At 38.8% G+C, this 23,822-nt stretch overlaps 1 protein-coding gene across 4 annotated transcripts in view; it reads right to left on the bottom strand.

Moving 5' to 3' along the window:
• Positions 1–4,958: 4,958 nt before the first annotated feature.
• The window catches only part of GADL1 (glutamate decarboxylase like 1), a 163,353-nt gene continuing 144,489 nt past the window's right edge, over positions 4,959–23,822 (bottom strand). For all 4 annotated transcript variants that reach the window (XM_038570621.1, XM_038570622.1, XM_038570624.1 and 1 more), the window contains one exon: positions 4,959–6,760. In XM_038570621.1, the coding sequence (XP_038426549.1) occupies positions 6,587–6,760 (174 nt within the window). In that variant the 3' untranslated portion in view covers positions 4,959–6,586. The remainder of the gene's footprint in view (positions 6,761–23,822) is intronic.

The following is a 23,822-nucleotide window of genomic DNA, read 5'->3' as shown; positions in this document are numbered from 1 at the left end:
TGTGGGATAAATGATTGGATCAGAGACATGTCTTGGAGGCAAATCCAACAAGGCTTGCTCATAGAACAAACAGGGGAGGGAGAAAGGGAGACAAGGTATCAGGCATGAATTACACATTTTGGTTTGCTACACTAAATAGAACATGATGTCATTCACTGAGATGAAAACAGAGACAAAGAAATGGGTTTGAAGAGGGATGTAGGATTAGAGTAGGAAATCATGAGTCAGTTTTGGGCATACTGAATTTGAGTGAGACACCCGAGGGGAGATGTCAAGTAAGCATTAGCACAGTGGGCCTGGAACCCAAAAAAGTCTGAAAACAAAGAAAGGACCAAATGCTCAGAAAATACTTATTTTCACCTCCATTGTGGTCTCTGTAAAAATTTCTTACTATTTCAAGTCCAAAGGCTTTCTCTACAGCCCTCCAACTTCAAAAACAAAAATATTCATGTCAGAAAATTCCTATATTCTGATTTGAGAAAGGTGCCAAGTCAGTATGATATAATTATTGCCCTCTGAGACCAAGCTGGTACTTGATGCTTTTGCTTGCCAAGTAAACTGTGGGATGCCGGGCACAGGTCAGATGGTTAGTATCAGCCCATGATGACTCTTTCCTCTCCATATAGCTAGAGCAGCGTGAAGTTTATAGCCTGGGCTCTGGAGTGAGGTGAATTTATATTTGACCGTTGGATCTGCTACTCACTAGTTCGGTAATCTTGGAGAATTTTCTTATACTATTTGAGTCCCAGGTTCTTCAAGTGAAAATGAGACTAACAATCATTTCCACTATGATGGCATTTCATGAGGATGGTAAAGGTACTGGCAGGCATAGCACTTGGCTGTAGTATGGGTTCAGCAAACGTTAGATATTGGTGCAATCATCCTTGGTTCTCCACATTAGAAGTTTCTCAAACATGTAAAATCTAGCCATGAGAAACACCACACCTGTAGGACTAAGAGGTTAAAGAAACAGGATGCCTACATTATTTTTTTAATTTTTGGCTACTGCCTTCCACATACATCCCTCCCTCCAGGGACCTCTATTTTCAGTGTCTGAATATTCAATGCTTCATTTAACTAGTCTCATCTCAGTAAAGAAGGGAATGCAAAACAGAATGCAGGTGGAGAGTGCTCATTTTTCCTCATCTGTGACCCCAATTGAACCTGGGGTTGTCTTTTGTGCTATGAGGTGATTTTTCTCTGGAGAACTGGGCAAGTGTTCCTTTACTGTAATCCTGCTATTTGAACAGGCTCCCTAAAGCCAGGAGCTTTCTGAAAAGGGGCTTTTTTATGCATCCAGTTGGATTAAGCAAGTGTTATCTGACTTTTCTTGAACTAAACCACATAAAAGATTTCTTGAACAAATTTGAAAAAAAAAATCAAACAATTTCTAATTTTTTGGAATGAATTCCCACAAGATCAAGCTAGCTCAAATGGAATGTGATTGAGGTAGGGAGACATAAAATTGGTTCAAACTGGAATCGGGCCAGTTCTAATTATTTTAGGTGAGTCCAGATCAGTTTAGATTAAGAGAAATAAAGCCGGTCCAGAGAAGGTTAAATGGAATCTAAAAACATTTTTTTCCCAGCTCAAAATTGGCTCTAATTGAGTAAAGGGGATTAAGACATTTCAAGTTGTATCAATCCATTTGAAGTTGGATTAGATAAATGTGAATGGGGCAAAGCTAACTTGCTCAGCTTGAACCAGCCAGACCAGATTCCAGTTCGAATGGAATCAAACTTTATCAACTGAGGTTAATTTCTGAGCTGTCTAAAAATAATGCTTTCAGAACTGGTGCCACTCAATACATATGTCATGGTGGCAAAAACTACAGGTTGTCTCCCAGCATCCATTTCTGCTATTTTTCTTTACCACCATGAAAACTACTTATATGGTTGCGGACAGTAGCACATCTTAGCTTTAAAAACACACACACACACACACACACACAAAAAAACCAACAAAAAATATTAAATTTCCCATTCTTCCCTGAAGAGAAGTTGTGGTAAATTAAGGGGTGGTGGGTAGCTTCTGGGAAAGTTCCTTTCTATCACTTGCTGCCTGAAATGTGGAGATGGCTAGAGACACAGTGCTCAGATTATACCCAGGAGTAACACTTGATTGAATACATCCTCTAAGGATTGCAGAGTGAAAATAGGGAAGGATCTGGGGTTCCTGACAGTAGGATTGGGATACCATCTAGCTGTTACAAAAGCCATCAGAACCCCTCCTAAATCTCCCCGATATTCACCAATCCTGGTCAAGGCTTTGGTTGTAAGCACCTGTATTCTCTGCTTGAAGACCAGAAAAGGCCATGGAAGCATGATTAGGATGGTCAAGGAGCTAACGCTCCTGGGATCAGCTCCCATCCAATTAATTCACCAATATGCTAAATACCCCATTTTTCTTAGCCCTCAGATGGGACATCTCTGAAGTACATTTTACTCTCTTCCCCAGAGGTCATAGGCAGCATTAGTCCTCAGTTGTCACAGTATTAATTTTCTCACTCATGTTCACTATCCAGGTATCCTTTCCTTCTATCTAACACTGTTCTCACTATCTCCTGAACAGTGTTTCCTGGGATTGCCAAGTGAACAGGCTGCTTGCTCTCAAATCCTTGTCCATGTCTGCTCACAGGGTAACCAAATGTAGGATACTATCTCCTGATTATCTATGTTGGGACCTCTTTTGAACTGAGAAAAATAAACCCTTCCAAAGAAACTAGAATTAATTGGGTTTTCTATTATAGGCTTCTACATCTCATCTTCTTTGATCCAGTTAGCAATGAAATACTTCTTTCAGTTCAAATCCCTTTATGTTACTAGATATTTTTCTAATAAAGAACCATTGTTAAAAATCAAAAGCCCAAAGTGGAATTTGAAAGCCTTTTGATTGACTAGAATCTGAATTGAATATTAAATCTGATTGAATATTGAATATTTTAAATGCTTATATTTAGCAAATAAAATTTCAGCAAATAAATGGCCTCTACATGGACAACTCTAAAGGAAATCTCAGTTTTCGCTTGACCTGTCCCCAACATTTGATATGGCTGGTCACTCTGTCCTTCCCCAAAAATGTTTCTTTACTTGGCCTGTGAGTGACCACTCTCTTGGTTCTTTCTCTGCCTCATTGACTGATCTTATTAAGTCTTCCTTGCTGGTCCTCTCCATCCTGAGCTGAAGTCCCAAGGGCTCAGTCCTTGCTCTAATTCCCCTTTATATCCATGGGCACTGTCCAGATGAACTCAATTCCATAATGGGAAATCACATCCCTATGCTGATGGATCTCAAATTAGTAACTTTAGCTCCAACTTCCCCCTGAAATTGAGACTCCAAAGTAATTCCTTACATCAGATCTGATTGGCTGGCATAGGAAACTCAAATTTTACATGACTAAACCAGGTAAAACTACTTTTTTGCAGTCCTTATCTCAGTGATGGAATTCCTTTCTTATAGTTGCCCAAGATGAAAGTATATGAAACTCTTCAGAATTCCTCATTTCTCCTGGAGCACTCTGCTCCATCAGCCAACGCTATTAGCTCTGCATTTATTTAATTTAATTAATTTATTTTTGTCTTTGAGAGAGGGAGAGATAGAACAAGTCCTGGGTGGGTGGGGAGAGGGAGATAGAGAGAATCTCAAGCAGCCTCCATGCTCAGGACAGAGTCCAACATAGGACTCAGTCCCACAACTCTGGGATCATGACTTGAGCTGAAATCAAGAGTTGGACACCTAACTTACTGAGCCACACAGGGACCCCTCAACTCTACATCTAAATGCCTCTAGAATTGGACCCCTTTACATCACTTCCCTCACTGCAACTCTAGTATAAACTATTATCATTTCTTGTTTGAATTGTTGTAATTATTTCCCATTTTGGTCTCCCTGAATTCACACTGCCCATGGGCACCTTACTCTCTAAACAGTAATCAAAGTGATCCTTCTAAAATCTAAGTTGAATCTCATCAATACCCTGTTTAGATTCTCTAGTGTGTTTCTGTCTTAACCTAAGTCCCCACCCACAGGGCCCAGGGTACTGACTTTCAGATACTTCTGTGACTTCGTCATCTGCCACTCACCCCATGATTCCATCTGCTCCAGGCTTGCATATCTCCACATTGGTCCTTGAACATACCACAAACGCAGCTACTCAGGCCTTTCACTTACCATACCCTCCACTGGGAATGCCCTTCCCCAGATACCCAGATGGCTCCCCACTTTGTTTCCTTAGTTTCCCCTCAAATGTCACCTTATTAGAGAGATGGTACCCCAACCAACTTCTCTCCAATGGCACACCTCTCTCTCCTTTCCATTTTTTTCCCTCTTATTCTCCTTAATTTTTCTTCAAAATCCTTATTATCATATGACTTGTTACATATTTACTTGTGGATTGTCTGCCTCAACTAGACTGAAAGCCTCTAAAGAGCAGTGACTTTGTCTCAATCACTGCATATCTCTGGCACCTGGATCACTGCCTAGGACACCATAGGGACACTATCAATGTGCTCAATATGTGAATGGATTATTACTTTTATTGAAAAATTATTCTTGACCATTCAGTCAAATACCTGATTGGGTGTGGCATATTTGAACACCTGAAGGAAAAAGGAATGGAATCTTCAAAGTGTCTATTAATACTTGTTCATACTTTCATTCATCAAAGAACTATCATCTCTCAAGAAGAGGTCCAACAGGATCTGAGCTGTGGCTATTTGGTTCCCGAGGCTTGCCATGTAGAGGGTGGAAGACTAAACAAAAGACAAATCCCTACTTTGCTAGAACTGCTTTTTCCATTCCATTCAAGGTGTTAACTCAGAAACAGACAGCTTCCAACCTGCTCCCTCAATTCTTTAGCTAAAGTGCCAAAGGAAATCAATTTCCTTCTAAAATGTATTGAGACAACCCAGTAAGGAGGAGATGACAGGAAAAAAAAAAAAAAAAGTCACTAACGCTAAATGTGTGCTAATGTAGCTTTTTATTTCATTAAACCAGAATTATTGCAAACATCAATTTCAGGAACATTTTATGTAGACATCACAACAAAAAGAGCAACAAGGTAGGTAAAACACACTCAGTCACAAATAGTTATCGCCAGAGAATAAAGTAATTCAGAGAAAGATTAAAATATTTTTTGACCAATGGAGCTATTGAGAAACCACATATCCTAAAGTGAAAATATGGAATAAAAACAAACAGTACACATTTGCTTTTTACTCTTCAAATTTAATCAACAAAAGCTAATGATATTGTAATATTGTATGAAAGGTTATTGAATACACTAAGTCTAATTCTTAAATGCTCTTCCATCTTTTGCCTTCCAAACCAGAGTTCTAATTAGATTCACAATCTTACCTGGTTTTACTCTGCACCCACACCTCTGAATTCTGTTTATTTCTTAGCCAAATAGAATTCTCCTAGAAATCCAGGACCAGGATCAGAGATAGAATTATAATCATCCACTCCCAGGAGAAATGGAGGAGGTGTTTTTACTGTAAGGCCTCTAATTCCCAGATTCTCTGCCTAATATAAACCACTTAATAGTCTACACTGACGATTCAAAGCTTGAGAAAGGGAATGTTGTATAACCCTGGACTTCATTCTGTTTATTTTTTCTAAGCAGAGAACAAGATAAGAAATGGGCCCCCTCACACTAAAACAGGTACACAGTTAGATATATCTGTGCCTAATGTCTACTCCAAGCTAATGACACAAGTGCTTTGGGAAGTGAATTGAAATTATTGCTTTGATTGAAAGGGCCATGCTACAACACGTTTGTCTTTACCCTTACCTCTAATTTAAGTAATTTAGAATAGATAATGGTTAATTTTAGCTTTTGAGAATAAGCATTCAGCTGCATAAAAGATATATCTTCATAAAGCAAACATCTTAAATAGTTTCTCCTTTTAAAAATAGTTTTGATATACTTCTGATGTCCCTAATGATTAGTGCTACAGATGCTCAGCCATATTTTCAGACACTGGTTCAGGGACCACTGAAATGTTAGGTAATTCTTTGCTGGAAAAATATCAGTTATTATTCAGTCTTTATAAGGTTTCACTAAACTACTGGTTCTCAAATTTTACCTTGCCTCAGAATCACCTGGAAGGCTGGTTAAAATATGCCAAGTTGCATACCCAGAGTGTCTGATTCAGTAGGTCTGGGGCGAGGCTGAGAATCTGCATTTTTAATGAGTTCCCAGGCAGTGTTGATGGTGCTAGTCTAGGGACCACCATTTTGAGAACCACTGCTTTCAACTATGAATTTATATGTTCTTGAAAGAACAATGGAAGCTTAGAATCCAGGCCCTATGCAGTACTTACTAAACTGTCTTCCAGGTGGTATCCTAAAGACAGTCCTTGAGAATATCAATTTTTTACTTTCTCCTTTATAATAACAGTAGTGCCCAGGCAGCTAAAGAGTCCTTAACACTATTTCCTTAGCATTTTTGTTTTACCAGGCCATGCCAGGGAGTTTTTCCTACTTCTCACCAGAAGGGCTGCCATCTCTTCTGTGTCCCCAGATGCCCTGGTTCTCTAAGTCTCCCCAGAACAGGACCCGTGTCTCTGGGGAACCAAAAGCCACAGCTACATGTCTCTCCCCAGGAGGTCTATCTCATCCAGGAGGAAGTCCATGTCCTCCCTGCTCACTTGAGGGCTGATCACCACTTGGCGGAAGAAATTGACCTTCCCCCGGTGGGGCTGGTAGCCCAGCATCAGGCTTCCCTTCTTCATCATCCGCTCCTTAATGGCTGGGGCCACCTGCATGGGGTGAGAAGAGGGAGGAGGTGAAAGACCTGAGCACATTCCAGCTGCATTCCAACCAGTCACGTGATACCCACTGGCATCCACTGTGGATCCCACTCCCTCACACACATCAAGGCCAATATTAATAACAATCTACTGAGAACTTACAGCATATGAACACTGATCCAAGGCCCTTAGATAAATTAATTCATCTAATCTTCACAGTAAATTCACAAGGGAGATACAAATATCCCCTTTATGGATGAAGAAATTGAGGTTCAAGCAGATTAGACAATCTGAGGTCCCACGCTCGGTAAAAGTAAGTGAAAGAACAGGCAGCCTCACGCAAGCACAGACTCTGAAACCTAAATCATCATGCAATGTTGTCTCCTTCAAAACAAATCGGGTGTCCTCAGGAAGCACAGGTTTAAAAGTGTCCAATGGTACATTCCCAACTTCGTCTGAACTAAAAAATGCTTCAGTTCAGGCATCTTAAATAAAGAAAATTAGTCTTGGATGGGAAAGAAACACATACACAAAATAACAGCCTTGCATTGATAGTCTACCAAGGAAAACACGAATACGGATATTATTCACAGTCCTCTTTTGAAGATTAATAGTTTATTAGTTTATTAATAGGATATGTGAAACACAAACACTCTTTTATTAAGAGGTGTAAAGGTAGGAATAAAATAGGAAAACCATACTTTCAAGATTTACAGAAAACACGGCGAGAATGAGACCTGATAATCCAAATGCACAAATTTTTCTAAAAGTTTAATGTTTGAAAAAATTGATCTAATTTAAGAACCATCTGGAAAAATCAGTCTGTTTTCATATCGGTAGTGTGACCACCCAAAAACTAGGTTATAAACTTTTAAAGTAGTGAAGTTGATCTTTGAAACACTAAGTTAAAAAAATTAAGCGTGCACTCTTCCTGGCTTGGAAAGGCAAGCAAAAATTTTCCATTTTCCTTTTATTTTAATTCTTTCAAAATTTCTGAGCATTCCTACTTGAATGTATAATGAGACTATAATGAGTTTCTGTCCTTATCTTCTCAGAAAGATGAGACTTAGTTAATCTGGAAGGGAAGAATGCATACGTAAATAACACCAAGCATGATGTGCTTTGAAATTCCTTAGTTGAGGGGGGCATAAATCTCAGTTCCCAGGGCCTGTCTCAGAGTGTGAAGATCCCACACCTCTCTAGTTTTTAAACACACTGATGTTTTGCCAGATATACTCCTGAAAACAAGCCTTCACCTGATATTCAACATAATCTTGATCTATTACAAAGTTTATGGAAAACATGGGTGTTTTAGACCTCTAGAGGTATGATATGTTGGACTCAGCCACAGAGCCTTCTCAAGGGATGTGAGGATAATTTCAACTAAGTACTTTTTTTCTCTTATGTGCTAATTTTAGAACCTAAATCTTGCATAACATGGACTACACTATGCCTCAACAGCAAAAACAAACATCCATTAAGCACAACCACATTGCCATTCTAGCAAAGTATTGGAGTTCTCTCGCTGTATAATGAGACATAGAAAAGAAAATCTATCGAGCATAAAAGGGAAAAAAATGTAGACAAAGAAGATGAATTCAGAGGTCAAGTTAATGAAAAAATATAGACCATCAAGTTCTGTAGGTTTCTGGAAATGTGTCACCGATTTTATTCTGAGCTCTTTAGAGATTAGAAAAATAGGGTTAAATAAAAATCATCTCTAATCTCTTTGCAAAATTTAGTGACAAATGTTCAGTGGATGCAGAAAGGAAGCAAGGAGGTAAGTCTCTACCTACTCAAGCTCCATGCATACCTGTCTGAAACCCTGACATTTGAACATTTCAAGCAGCCGCTAAGTTTTCTTCCAAAGCTCTTTATTCAGGTATCATTTGTTACTTGGAATTTAAAAAGTTTGGTGAAATGAGACCTGAGCAAATGAAAGGTGAGTGCAAAAAGAAAGTGTTCTCCATAAAAACTAAGTTGAATTCTTCGAGTAAGGAGGGACTGCTAAGCATCGCTGCAAGCTAGATGTGGGAAGAGAACTAGAAAAGCCTTCAAGCAGAATCTAAGAGTCCAGACTAATTCTGCACACAGATGGCCATACGGGTGCCAACCCCTCACTCTGTTTACAGAAACCCGGGCTGGACGGGACAGATGATTTCTGAAGAGTATAGTTAATGTAAGAACAGTAGAGGCCCTTTGATCATCAGACCTGTACTCAAGAAAAGCCTCGCTTTAGAAAAGCCTTGCTTACTTTTGGAAAGCTTTTAGAAGTCCTCACTTGCTGGGGAAAGAAAATAATCAAACAAACAACAACTTGCCACTGAAAGATGGGGAAATAAACACACATAGATACATTGCAAGTTAAAATATTTTAAGTCATGCGTGCATCACTTTTTTTTTTTCTAGGATTATTTGCTTTAACGGACCTCCTCACCTTGGGTAGGAGGGCTTCTGGTGCAAATGTGGCTGTGAAGGGCGCATGCACACATGTGTACGTGTGTGTGCACAAGTGTACACACAATCACATGTAACTTAAGCTTTTAACCCACCATACATCATTAACTGCTCTTAAAGTCTTCCTAGTTTGCCACAGAGCAACATGAAACCATGGTTTGACTTAAGCTCATGACAAAAAGTATTTAGTTTTAATTCAAAGAACAAGTAGGCTCTTGAAAGTGAACTGAACTATGAGAGAAAAATCAAGGGTGACCTGGTTCACATAAGACAAATGGCTGGCCAGGGGAGTCACAAACTGTCAATTTTAGACCTTACAAGTTGTGGTTTGGCAAATTTTTTTTAAGATAAAAATTCTTTTCTTATTCATCACCGTCTTCCTCTAGATGCCCAGGGTATAGCCAGCTCTGGATTATAGTCCAAATTTAAATTTAAAACAGGCATGTGGTTGGCTCAAGCCTAATTTGCATTGTCTATTTCTGCTTATTTTTCAATGGCCCTATTCTCCCCTCCCCGAATGATATTTTATGCCTTACCTTTGGACACCATGAGATGTTGATTCCAGCTCATAGTGTCAGAGGCTTGCATGAGGCAATTATCAAAATGAATTTGTCAGGTTTGCATTTCTCATAAGCCAACCAAAAATATTTTCTAATGTGAGCAGGAAAGATAAAAGAGGACCCCTCAGATATTTTAATATGGAGATATTTCTGATTCTTTAAAATTCTTGCTCTTGTAGAATATGCTTCCATGGTGAAACACATGGCAGGGGACCCAAAATTCTAAGCCAAATTTTGCCACTGACTTTCAAAAATCATAAATAAATGACTGTATATCTATGTGACCCAGCGAACAAACTAAGCAAGAGTTTAGCAGGACAACCTATATTTTATTTATGTATCCATGAATATATGATTCATTCCTAGAGGTAATTACTCCTAGGCAAGAGGGGAAGACCTCTTTTATCTATGAATACTTCATGGGAAAAGCAAGTCAAAAGCAACACCAAGGCTGATACTCATTAAACCTCCAACACAAATTACAATTGTAGTGGTAGCACTGGTTAGTGTTGTTGTTAAATATTTTAGCAACTCTTTACAATTTGTAATGCACTTTCACATATCCCGAATTCCCGTGAACTCAGATTAAAGCTTATTTGAAAGCAGCCCATGTTTGCAATTTAGAAACCAAGAACGTTCCCATTAACAGCCAGCTTATAACATTTGCACCTAAAAAATCAACCATGTTCTATTTCTAAAACTCCAGGCACAATCCAGTGCTGGGTAACCTGGATATTCTCTTTTGCTGATCCAAGCAGAGAAACAGTCCTAATCCGACAGGATGGAATATTCACAGGGGAAAGAAAATATGCACAAACTAAATGTAAGTATCTGAATATCACTCCTAAATGGAGCATGCATGGAGGAAAGCAATTTGGCAGAAGTGAGATTGCTTTCCAGCTCTCAATTATTTTACTGCTGGTTTTTCTTCAAATTGTAAATCAAATTCTTTTCGCATGCCTCAATGCTCTGGTCCCTGCATTTTAAGCGGAGGAAGATCCTGACATTTCTATTTGGTTGCACACAAACTTAATCGACACGTTTCTGTAGGATTGTTGTCCCCCCCCCACCTTAAATTATGTTTCAGCAATGTTTTAGTCATTTAAACAGAATTTTGTTGTCATCCTCCTGCAGCGTAAAACAGCATTTGATACTTAAAAGTTGCTTAAGCCCAAGGAAAACAAAACAAAACAAAATTCTGTCATTCTGGCCAAGTACAATAATTTGATAAACAGTAACTGACCAGACACCAGCACAGCCTTTTATGAAAATAAAATTTTAATGTCCATAAAATGGTATTTCTTCTTAAATATGTGTAACATATTTAAGGTTGACAACAACACACTTGTTTTCAATATACAAAGTGTTTCTCAAACTCTCTGTGAGGAAGTTTATTTTTTCCAATGCATTACAGAAATAATTTTGTGAACTATAAAATTTAACTATTGATTGAAAATGAATTACTAAATAAAAATGAGATTAAAAAGAATAATTATAAGCCCATTTTTAAGATATTTTAAATTCAACAAAGTTAATCTGTTAAATTGTCATAAAAGTTTCTAAACAGCAGTTCTTGGCTTCCATATTTTTCTCATTGCAGACTGGTAATATTCAGTTTATGGATCTGCATAGGGCTGGAGACTACATTTTTTTTAAAGATTTCATTTATTTATTTGAGAGAGAGAGGGAGAGAAACAAAGAGCACAAACTGGGGGAAGGGCAGCGGGAGAGGGAGAAGCAGTCTCCCTGTTTAGTAGGGGCTAAGATCCCAGGACCCCGAGATCATGACCTGAGCCAAAGGCAAACACTTAACTGACTGAGCCACCCAGGCGCCCCTGGAGACCACATTTTGAGGACTGCTCCTCTGTTTTAACTCCCTTGACTACTTGTGGGTGTATATTATTTTAATTATGAATCTTGATGTTATTTTGCATATTTATTTATAGGTATTGCCATGGTCTCTGTAACACTCTGAATGGTGTCTTGTATTCCATCATACCATGATGCCTTAGTTTACCTAAATCATTTCCCCATTGTTAAATGTTGGACCTGCTTCAGTTACAATGGTGTTTCAGTGAAACCATGGACCCAATCATAAAACCTCTTAATCAGCCCTTCAAAAGAGATGATAATAGTAAATGGTTCAAAATGGTTTAGATACAACTTCTAGGATCTATATACAACTTTTCCCATTACTTTCTGTGCAGGTGAAATCAAGTCACATTTTTTTCACTTGTTGAATATGGAGCACCACAACACCTAGAATAGCTGTGAAGACAAACCCATAATTAAAAGAGGGTATGTGTTTGAAGCAAATATGAGGGACAAACATCATATAAGCTTCTACTCTTTACTCTAGCCAGCAATACCATTCAGAACTTCTAATAAGTCCAGAAAGACTTGAATTTTGCTGAATTCTCCCATAAACCATGAACAAATCAATGTTCCTCAAACTCCAGGTTTTAGAGTTAACTTCTCAATTTCAATTTAATTAATCTACATTTCATGTTCTTCAAGGAAGTAAAGATTCTTTGGGGGTAGGAGGCTATACTCATAATAATTTGCAGATATTGTGGATAGAGCATAGAGTGGGTAGGCAGGCTACTAAGCTGAAGAGTAAATTATGAAAGTTGTATTGTAACTAACATCTTGTTGCAAGATTATCTTGCCTAAAAGGAAATTATACCAAATGCAGAAAATTACCTATGATATTTTCTCTCTACAAAAAGTCACTTGAAAGAGTTTTCAATTTCCCTGTGTCTATTCTGTATACCACTTTGGCCTCCTCTGTATTCCCCAGAACAGTTTATAGCCATACCAAGGTTACACATTTCTATGCATGGTTAAGCAAATAAACACCAAGAAAGGAATAAAATGGGGGCTCAATTCAGCTGCGACACTTTAATGTTATTTTAGATCTGAGGGGCAAACTTTTCTTCTTTAAAGGTCAGATAGTAACTATTTCAGCTTTTGTAAGCCATACAATCTCTGTTGCAAATACTCAACTCTGCCATTGGAGCATGAAAGCAGCCCTAGACAATAGGTAAACAAATGAGCCAGCAAGGCTGTGTTCTAATAAAACTTCATTTAAGGACAATGAAATCTAATATATGATTTTCACATATCAAGAAATATTAAGCTGCTCTTGATTATTTTCCGACCACTTAAAAATGTTAAAGCCATTTGTAGCTTCTAGGCTAAAAGCATACATATCAACTCTCTGGTCAAAGCAAAAGGATACATTACAATATGTAAAATCTGTTTCCTTCAGAGAGAAAAGCACATAGAAAGTTAGGTACATTGGGTTTTTTTTAGAAATTCTACATTGAGTCAGGAAATGCTAACGGACCTTCCTTCTCCAGCAGAGCATGAAACCAGTACACAGATGGGCAGACAGTCACTCTGACTTTCTTCCAGCAGTTTTTTTGAGCGATCACAAAAAAGTAATTTGCTTTATGCTTTCTTCCTAAATAATTTATTTGCTTTATGCTTTCTTCCTAAATAATTTGGGTTCACATAAAGCCTTGCCAGTACTAATGACAGGCACTGATCAAAACTCACAAAACTATACACCTTAAGAGGTGAATTTTACCTGTGTGTGAATTTTAAAATGAATAAGTAAATTGTTTAAAAAATAAAAGAGGGCCTAAAAGGATATGTAAGCTACATGTATGACTACATGAGATCATATTTATACTTTAGTTTCTAGAACCCCAGCCTCCTCATCTCGAGGTAGGAGTTGACAGTGGTATGGTACCCCTTCACACATTTGATAAAACACGGAATGTGGTATTACAGATGCAGCCTGTAATGCTGGGAACAGATAGTACATGATGGAGATTAATATTCTTATTCAAGAAAAGTCTAGAGTACAAACTCCGGAAAGGAAATGGAGCTCTAAATTGGGATGTTTCCTTCCAATTCTACCACTCACTTCATGTTCTTAACAAATCACTTAATTTCTCTATAGGCTTGAAATGAGAAAGGTCATGGTAACCACATTTAGGTGTAAAAAAAAGATAAAGCTATTTTGGACATAGTGGCACTTGAAGCTTTTCTTCACAGTGAGGCTTTTTTTGGAGGCTCTACAGCACATTAGATCAAACATTTAAATGTACCCACCATGCTTGGGGCACCTGGATGGTGCAGTCAGTGATGCATCTGACTCTTGGCTTCAGCTCAGGTCATGATCTCAGGGTCCTGAGATCTAGCCCCTAGTCAGCTCCTCCAGGTTCTACCAGGAGCCTGCTTGTGGATTCTCTCTGCCTCTGCCCCTCCCCCTGCTGGTGCTCTCTCTCCCAAATAAATAAATAAATCTTTAAAAAAATGTATCCCCCATGCTTATTAAATGTAATTCACATATGATTATCGATGATTTCACGTGAGTTGTAGATGACTAAACTAACATAAGGTCTTGACTGTACTTTTGTATTTTGAGGTCATTCATATATGGCTATGGATTCAATTCCTCTGCCCTCAAGCTAACTTTGCCTGATGGCTAAATAAACTAACTCTGTTTAGTAGAGTAACCAATTACCCAGTTTCCTCACAACAGATCAATTTATACCTGTAATTTTCAATAGCATCCCTTTCATTGTTACAAGTGAGTCTAGATAGATGCTGAATTACAGATTTAGAATAACCATACAGAGACTAACAGACTAGTTTAGGCTGACCTGGGCCCAATTCCTGAAATTCTATGTGACTTTGGGCAAATATTTAACTTCTCTGGGACTCACATTTTTCTATCAAGACCTGATAATCCCTTGTAGAATTGTTATGTGGACTAAATGAAATAATATATATGAACACACCAAGCATAGAACTTGGCATCTACTAGGCCCTCGACAATATGAACTAGGCTTATTAATATCTTGAAACGAATTTGTTTTTAACCAATTTATATTCATACCTGGTCTTTTATTACACTATTTCATTACTATCTCTTGAGAGATGAGCATTTGAAAGTTCTGTGAAAACATGATTTGTAATTTATTCTTTCTCTCCAAAGCCTGCAAACTGTATTTAAATAATTCTGAGAGGTTGTGAGTTAGCAGTTTTAGAAATTAAATCTTATACCTCATGTATGCCACTTCTATATTAATTTTCTATTTAAGTTCCAAGTTTTTTCCTACATGGGCAAAGTAAATTTTTTTTTTCCTTTAAGAAATAAGACAGTAGTTGATCATCTTGGTGGGAGGGTGGGAGGCAGAGAAAGAAGCTTTCCATTGAAATGTATCGTGGAAAATGGTGAGTTTCTATTGTATGCTAGAAATTTCTATGTGTGGTGTAAGTATTTTGCAAAAACAGAGATATTTTCTAAGTAAAAATTCACTCCTCCTTTGGACACGTGGGAAGGTCATATACTGAAAAGGTCATTTGTCCCCATATTCATGAGCTTTTGTCCAAAATTGTACGGTCTCCTTTGCTGTCCCTCCACTTACATTTTTATCAAAGGAGGACTGAAGAGTAGTATTAGGAGCCCCCCAAATATGCCTAAAGATACAAATGACCTGGATTGGGCAGGGGGAGGCAGGAATGCCAATCCAGAGCAACTGAATTTGAATCTCAATGGGTTAGATTTCATGGTCTTTATATTTACCAGGAACTTCAAATGCTTGTTATTGCTGTGCAAGTTTGGGAATAGGGCAAATGACAGACAGTCCTTTAAGCGGGACCTCAGGGAGGTAGAGGTAGAGGTGAGAGATGCTTTGGACCTGAAAGACAATTTTGAGTAAAGAGGGGAGAGGAGATTGGGAATCTCCCCTTTTTGAATTTCTAATGTCAATTTTGTAGTAACGTAAGACTTAGTTGGCAGGAGATATCCTGCTCATGATAAATATAAAGTAAAACAAAACAGAACAAAACAAAACTAGTGACCTTCAAAGAAATTGCTAGCCAACTTTTCTATTAATCATAAAACTTAATAAAGTGTTGAAAACACTTAACCATGGCCCAGGAAACAATAAAGCTTTTTGTTTTGATTGCTTGGAGAATCAATTTGCCTCTTTCCATATATTTTCTGCCATTCCTTACCTGTCCAATTCTCTTCTTACTTCTGTGCACAACAGTCACTCATTCCCCTGGCATCTGCCCCCCTATCATTTAGAGCTGAGCTTCATTGGTATAAGTCTCATGAGCTTATTGGTGGTCTATAGCCCATGAAATCAGATGCATCTAAAAGATCATTTCAGCTTGGCAGAACATGGAGAAATAGGCCACACTTAGGCTGGACATACCTCTTTTCAAATATGGATTTTTACCCTTATTTTCCTCCAGAGTATCTCTCAAAATCAGACATGCACAAAATAAAAAAGCGTCTCAACTTAAAAGAACTGTCCGGTTTATGCCCTTTCTGATACAGAGGAGCCAAGCCACTAAAACAGGTTAGCATCCCAGAAAGACTGAAAAACACAGTCAGCTTCACATTTGGTGTTTACAACGTGGAAATGACAATGACAGCAATTCCAGTAAACCTAATGTCAGTCATATATTCAAGGCAGCTGAAATGAACAGTCATAAAAATAAACCAAACTGAACTGAAAGCATTAGCTGAAGAATGGACACAATAAACGTTTTACACACTCTATAAAGCAAAAACTTAATCCTCGATGTGTCACAGCGGCCATCTGAGCTAATAGCTGCCCAGTAACTGCTGTGGGCCAACTCCAAAGTTCTCGCCCATTCGGGGACATCCCCATATTGTTCCTTAATTTGACAAGCTATTCGCTAATTCTTTCCTTAAAGTGACAACCGCTCTGGGGTGGTACCACCTTGCTAGGGGCATCCGTGTCTCACGTTTTGGATTGCTGCAAAGGCTATCTGCATTGACGTCTGGAGGTCGAGGGCGCTGAACTAAACCCACCTAAGGAAGAGTCACGGTGGCCGAAATGCCAATGACGCCTCTGCTGAGAAACACAGATCCCGAGCCCCCTGTCTCCGGGGAAACCGTCCACCCTCTCTCTTGACACCTCTGGATCCTTTCAGTTTCCCTCAAGAGCTATGAACTTTGCTTCGATCCAGAACAGAAGACTTCAGTGGATGGATCAGCAAAGTGAGTGGGATCTTCAGAAGCCAACAGTCTCTTCTGTTGTCGCCCTTAGATTCTTTTCTTTCTGTTTTATTTTTTTTCTGGCTTGATTGAGGTATGATTGACAACTAAAAAATGTGTATAATTATAGTGTACTGTGTGGTGTGCTGGTACACATACACATTGTGAAGTGCAGGCTCACAGATTCTTAACGAATTCTGAGTATCCCTCCACGTGAGAGGAGAGGGCAGTACAGGCCAGGTTTCTCTCTAGGTCCTCTGGGCAGTGGTCCCTATTACTAAATACTGCATCTGGCTGTTTGAGCAGGGACACGGCTTGGGGATCTCCAGTTAGTTCTACTACCACTGCCTTCTGCGGTAGGTGGCTCAGACTCCCCAGGTTGTAGCCACGCAGGAAGGGCATTCACATCTCTTCCACACACTTAAGTGAGTAAGAAGCACCAGGTAAACATCTAAAGCCAATGAGAGACTGATTCTTTTTCCCATAGGTTTTCTCTGAGAATCCTTTTCCCTATAGATATTTGGCAACAGGCAATTAGCAGCTGAAATCTTGTCTTTTGATTCAGCCATGCCAACAGGCTTCGAACAGCCAATGGAGCTTTCTGGGGCCTAACACCAAACCCCTACCTGGCAGTACAGGCACAGGTGGGGGAGGCAGTCTTGTGTTGGTACAGCAGTAATTTTAAGGTTGCAGAACCTGCATTTAGGCAAGGGAGGCTTAGCTTCCTGAGTAGCAGAATTAGTGATTTTTTTTTTTTAATAGATTCTGGGCCTGACAGACAGGGAGTAAAACGGGAAGTGATCCCATGAGATTACGCTGCTCTGAACCGAGAGACATCTTACTCTGCCCAGCCTGCCAGCACATCTGGATTATGCCTCAGTGAGGTGCACACTGGCCTGAATCACCTACCTGCAGCCACTCATCTGCATCCTTATCTTATTTATAGATTTTGGGTTTTGTTTTTGTTTTGTTTTTGCACTGGTATTTGTGTCCTGAGTAAACTGAAGTCCAACTTGTCTTTTTTATCATTTTTTTTTTTTTTTGGCCTGGTGGATAACAGATGTGCATTGTCCACCTCGAAGTTGCACACAAGATACTCCCACCTCTTCTTATGGCTTTTCTTTGCATGCCTATTTACAAGCGATTTTCACATCATTTCACTGCACTTTATTAATTGAGCTTTAGTGCATCCTAAAATGCCTGCTGTTTCAAACTCAGAGACAACCTGAACTTTTAAAGACAGATGTTTTATGTACCTTTCTTTTCTTTCTCTCTTTTCTTCTTTCTTTCTTTTCTTCTTTTTCTTTCTTTTTATTTCTTTCTTCTTGTTTTTTTTTAATTAAAGAGAGATACTATGAGAATTTTTTTTTAAAGATTCCGTTTATCCATTCATGAGAGACAGAGAGAGAGGCAGAGACATAGGCAGATAGAGAAGCAGGCTCCCTGTGGGGAGCCCAATGAGGGACTCCATCCCAGGACCCCGGGATCACAACCTAAGCCAAAGGCAGGCAGATGCCCATGAGGATATTTAAAAATAATTATTATTCCTGTATCACTCATAAAAATATTGAGAAAATAGGTGTTAGGTGTTCTTCACTAAAATCTTTATCAATGCCCGTAAAGGATTTTTTTTCTTTCTTTCTTTCTTCTTTTTTTTTTTTTTTTTTACAATTAGTGCTATAAATATTAAGCAACAGCTTTTAAGGGCAACCCATACAGTTTACTTAAGTAACAAAATGCTCTAGGTTTGCACATTTTGTGCAGATTAACAAAAGTGATTATACATTCTTCCTTATGGAGCTCGCTCAACACTCTTTAACTAGTGCTGAAAATTGGAAGTTGCCTTTTCCTCAAAAATCATGGTGGCCTAGTGGTTCCAGGGGGCTACAGGCTACAGTGCTGCAGAGGGGGAGCAGGGCTGCCTTGGGGGCAAGGAGACAGAGCAGACAGGGACCCTTCTTGGCCTAAACCAACTTTCACTTTACATGTCTTCTATACTGGAGTTTTATGCAAGAATTGGACTAAAAAGGCTCTGCCATTTAAAAAGACCAAGTCCGAATTTGATTTGCAATGTATTTATTTTTATTATTCAAGATTGATCATTTTGAGATACCGGAAAATACCCCTAGGGATTTTGGAGAAGGGGATGCTTCCTACATGCTGAATCTTAAGGGGAGAGGGAAGTTGTTGACCAGATATTCTTGACCAAGTTGGGGAATCTGAGGGAAGTCACAGAGAAACATGTTGCTTTGCTAAAACCAAGCTTCCTTTGCTTGAGGGTTAAGGATAAGTCAGACATTGCCAAACTGTGTTCCAATAGAGCAACAATGAATAATGATGGCCATTTCCACATAACTGAACCTCAAGTATGTCCTAGTACAGCTGCATAGCAAAGCTGTATCACCTTCCCATCCAACAGCTATTTTGTGTCTCACAAGTGATCCTTATTTCATTCCTGTGCTTTTATTCTCCCATAATCACCCCAGAGTTTCAACTTACCCACTTGCCATTTGAGTGGCCTTATTTTGTAAACTGCTTATTCATGTTCCTTGACCATTTTAGGTGACCATCTTTATCTTACTGATTTAAAAGGACACTTTATTACTAAGAACATTAAATATCTGATTGCTTTACACGTTGCAAGTTATTTATCTGCTTTTAATTTTGTTTTTAGTTATTTCACGTACGGTATTATTATTTATATAATCAGATCTATCAACTATACACATGTTTTTTTCCAACATTGGTTTTATACTTAGAAAGCCTTTTACACCAGTTAAGTGAATTTTTTTTCTGATTTGATTTTGATGCCTAAAACCTTTAATCTATTCGAACATTCCATTTGTACCTTGTATAAATTAGAGATACACTCCCTGTGTTTAACCAAGAGTCTCCACACCATTGATGGAATAAGTTTGCCTTTCTCCAGCACGTATTGGGAATGCATATGATGAATATTCCTATGAATACTTGGGTCTGAGTTTTCTATTCTGTAGGATTTATATGTCTATTCTTAGAATAATCAAGCTGTTTTATTTATTGCAGTCTATAAAATATTGAGTTCCCCTTTCAGTATTCATCCTTCCCAAGATGTTCTTAGCTATTACTACCCATTTGGTCTCTTAGATGACATTGACAAACACTGTGACAAGTTAAAAAAAAAATCTTTCCATTAATATGATTAGAATTATATTTATCCTGCATATTAATTAGGGAAGAATAATCTCATTTAGAATTTCAGTGTTTTTCAGTTTCTAAATGAAATGGTTTTTAAAAATATGGCTGCATATTCATTAGCATTCTTCTCAAAGAGATTTCCTGAATTAGAAAGTATTTGTGGCAGTCTAGTTACCATAGGATGCAGTAGATGTGCATGGCCTCCAACGTGAGGTTAGGGGAGGTAGAGCAGTGTCCAGCTGGTTCTCAGGGACATTCACTTCTTGAAGTCCAACTATCCTGAGCCTACCACCCTATGATGAATCCCAGGCCATCTGGGGAGGCCTCAGGTAGGGCTCTGGTTCATAGGCCCAAATGAGTCCCAGCCAAGGGCCAGCATTAACCATCAAATATGTGAGCAAAGATGCTTCCAGAATATTCCTTCTCCAGCCATTGAATCACCCTCAGGTATTTTAGTCTTCCCAAATGAGGCTCCAGACATCCCACTCCTGTGCTCTGTCTGAATTCTTAACCCACAAAAGCCATGAGCATAATAAAATGGCTGTTTAAAGCTGCTACATTTGGAATAATTTGTAAAACAGAGATTGTTACTGGAACATGGAGGTTTTTTGGAGGGGGTCCTTAAAATTTTATAGTTTTGCAATTTTCTTCTATAGGTACTATAATTTATTTAACTCTTAGTTATTTAATGTATTTTTTTTTTTTGCTATCATGGTGATAAAATTATTCTGACTAAAATGCTGCCTTTTGGGGCACCTGAGTAGCTCAATCAGGTTAAGCGTCTGCCTTGGGCTCAGGTCATGATCCCGGGGTCCTGGGATTGAGCCCCACATTGGACTTTCTGCTCAGAGGGAAGCCTGTTTCTCCCTCTCCTTCTGCTCCCCTCCGTCCCCACTCCTGCTCTCTCCTGCGCTCTATCTCAAATAAATAAATAAAATATTTCTAAAAAAAAATAATAATAAAATAAAATGCTGCCTTTGATACAAATTTCAAATTTCCAGCTCCTAGATTCTTACTCTTTGCATAAGAAAAAGCTTTTGTTAGATATTCAACTGTGTATATCTACTATAGGCAATTTTTAAAAGTTTTTTAGTTGGTGCCCTTGGGTTTTGTAGATACATAATCATCCAATCAAAAATGAACACATTTGAGTCTTGTCTTCTGAACTATTTTAAAGCCTATGTCTTTTCTTCTGGTCATCGCAACTGGTTAGCACTCTCAGAATGACATAAACGCGCAATAGTGAGGGCACATGTTCCTAATTCGTTACTGAGTTTAATGAGAAGGCTTTTCACATTGAATATATATTAATCTAATACATCACATAAGCAAACAAAGGCTATAACCACGAGATAACCTGTAAGCCTCAATATTAATTTTGGTCATTCAACCTATACGTATTTCTCCCCCCCCCCCAAATTTCTAAGGGATTTTTTTTTTATTGCTTCATTTTAAAGTGGGAGAAATCATTTTGGAATACTTACTTGATTTACTAGTTCAGACATAGGTAGAAGATGATGAAATTCCATTTTTTAAAGCCTGCTTTTGCTTAGCTTTTGAAATAATGGAGTTCTGCTGAATGGAGCAGTAAAGATGGGAGGCGTGTGGCAACACCATGTGCTCCACTGGCTGGCTAATCCATCTCCTCAGACAGTTTTTGGGAATCCAAAAAACACGACATAAATTACAGTTTTTCAACTGTGTGAGTGGATTATGGTGTCGCTCCCTGAAATAATCCTCTCATCTTTTAACACTGTTCTGACCCAGTTTGGGGGAAGTATCTTTAATATCTTGTTCTACTTCACTGACCTCTGGGCAGAATAGCCAGAGATATCTGCATTTAACAGGAACTTTCATCTTCGGGCTCACAAAAAGGGTCAGCTTTCCTTAAAAAGGAAATTGAAACTCATACCACAAGGCTGCTTTTTAGGTGATTTTACTTTCTATTTTATAACCCTGACAAATAGAAGGCAAGGCTGCGGAATAACTGAAGTGCCTCAGTATAGTGCGTACCTATTGATGGAAGTAAATCAAAATCTGTTGACTGCACCTGTTTTTACCTCACCATTGATTATTTGTCAAGTCCCAGGCACTCACTCCAGAAAGCAAAGCAGAAACACATGTGGAGAAGATGAGATAAGGCTGGATTGCTAGAACAAAGGACAGAATAACCCACCCAGACGAGAGTGGGGTAGAGAAGTGCTCACAGGAAGCAATAACTCTGAGATTTCGCAGCAACTCTGGTTACCTAAGTGATGGCTAAGAGGATGGATGTGTTCTAGTTGGCAAATGGGGGACTGATTGCCGGGGCCTGCAGATTTTATTATCGTTCTTAATTATTCACACGTCCTTCCTGCCCTGAGAGTAGGCATCCTTGCCTCTGCCTGGAAACCTGTAGTGTCTCCCTATAGCTGGGGTATATGTAGCCATTCCATTATTATGTGGTCAGATCTGAGCTGAAACTTTAAGAGCCTGTTGTGTGTTTTTACCAGCCCTTGCCTCCTTTCCCTTTGCTGTGAGGATGATATATCCCAGAAGGGAGGTCCTCTTTCAGTGTGGGTGCTGGCATCAAGACCATGGGGGCAGGATGGAACTGCCACTGACCCACAGTAGACATGAAATGTGATCAAGAAATGAATCTTAGTTACTATGAACCACTGCATTTGGGGGAGGTGGGGCTCATTTGTTGCTGTAGCGTAACTAAGTGAAACCTAATTAATACAGATCAAACTAAGGTGTTTGGATCGAACTAGATCCGGGATGAATCTCACTTCAGAGGAACCTAGCTAACTTTTGTTTAGCTCTAATTTTCCCTGCATCGGACATGGCTGACTTAAAGCCCTCAAACCCTGAGGACACCACACACTTCGATTTCCATAGGTGAAGTCAAGGCAAAAACTGGATGATTGTAAGCTACTGTTCAATGAGTGACGGCCACCATAAAAGTGGCTTAGACATATACAGAGACAGTATCAATCTATAGCACAGAGTTGGCAAATTTTTTTCTGTAAAAAGCCAGATAGTAAATATTGTAGGTTTTGCAGGTCATACAGTTTCTGTTTCCAACTATTCAGGTTGTAGGTGAAAGCAACCACAGATAATAGAAAACACATGAGCGTGGTTGTGTTCCAGTGAAACTTAATTTACAAAAACAGGCAATGGTCTGGATCTGGTCTGTAGGCTGACCCCTGCTATAGCATAAGAAAACTTAAAAAGCAACGCAAAGAAACAAAAACATCTTAATACAAGCCTAATGTTTTATGATCATGTTCATATTGTTTTAACATTAAAGCTACCTGGTGGTCACTGAAGGACATAGATAAATTCTTGCCTTTCCCATATTTAAAATAAAGATAAGAGAAGCCACTTTACAAGGTTTTTGTAGGAATTATTTAAGATGACATATAAAGTGCCAGTGACTAGGTACTCAATGAATTTGTTTCTTTCATCTTTTATTTCTTTTTTTCATCTTTGTCCACTCAGAGTGGATTCTCACTGAAGGCCAATTAAATGCCTGCCAAGTTAATGAATGAGGTCAAATAATAATGAGGTGAAGCAGAGAATCTTTAAGTCAACATCTGCCAAGCAATTGGCTTGCTAAGATAAACTTATGATAACCAAGAATAACTATTAATATATGTCATGATTTACATGTCCATTAATTAGGCTCCTAATTATATTAACCTGACATGGAAATGCTTTCTTCTCGGGATGCCTGGGTGGCTCAGTGGTTGAACATCTGCCTTTGGCTCAGGGCGTGATCCTGGAGTCCCAGGTTCGAGTCCCACATCAGCCTTCCTGGATGGAGCCTGCTTCTTTCTCTGCC

Source organism: Canis lupus, chromosome 23, assembly GCF_011100685.1.
Source record: "Canis lupus familiaris isolate Mischka breed German Shepherd chromosome 23, alternate assembly UU_Cfam_GSD_1.0, whole genome shotgun sequence".
NCBI classification, from domain to species: Eukaryota; Metazoa; Chordata; class Mammalia; order Carnivora; family Canidae; genus Canis; species Canis lupus.
This window is presented reverse-complemented; position numbering and strand designations above follow the sequence as displayed.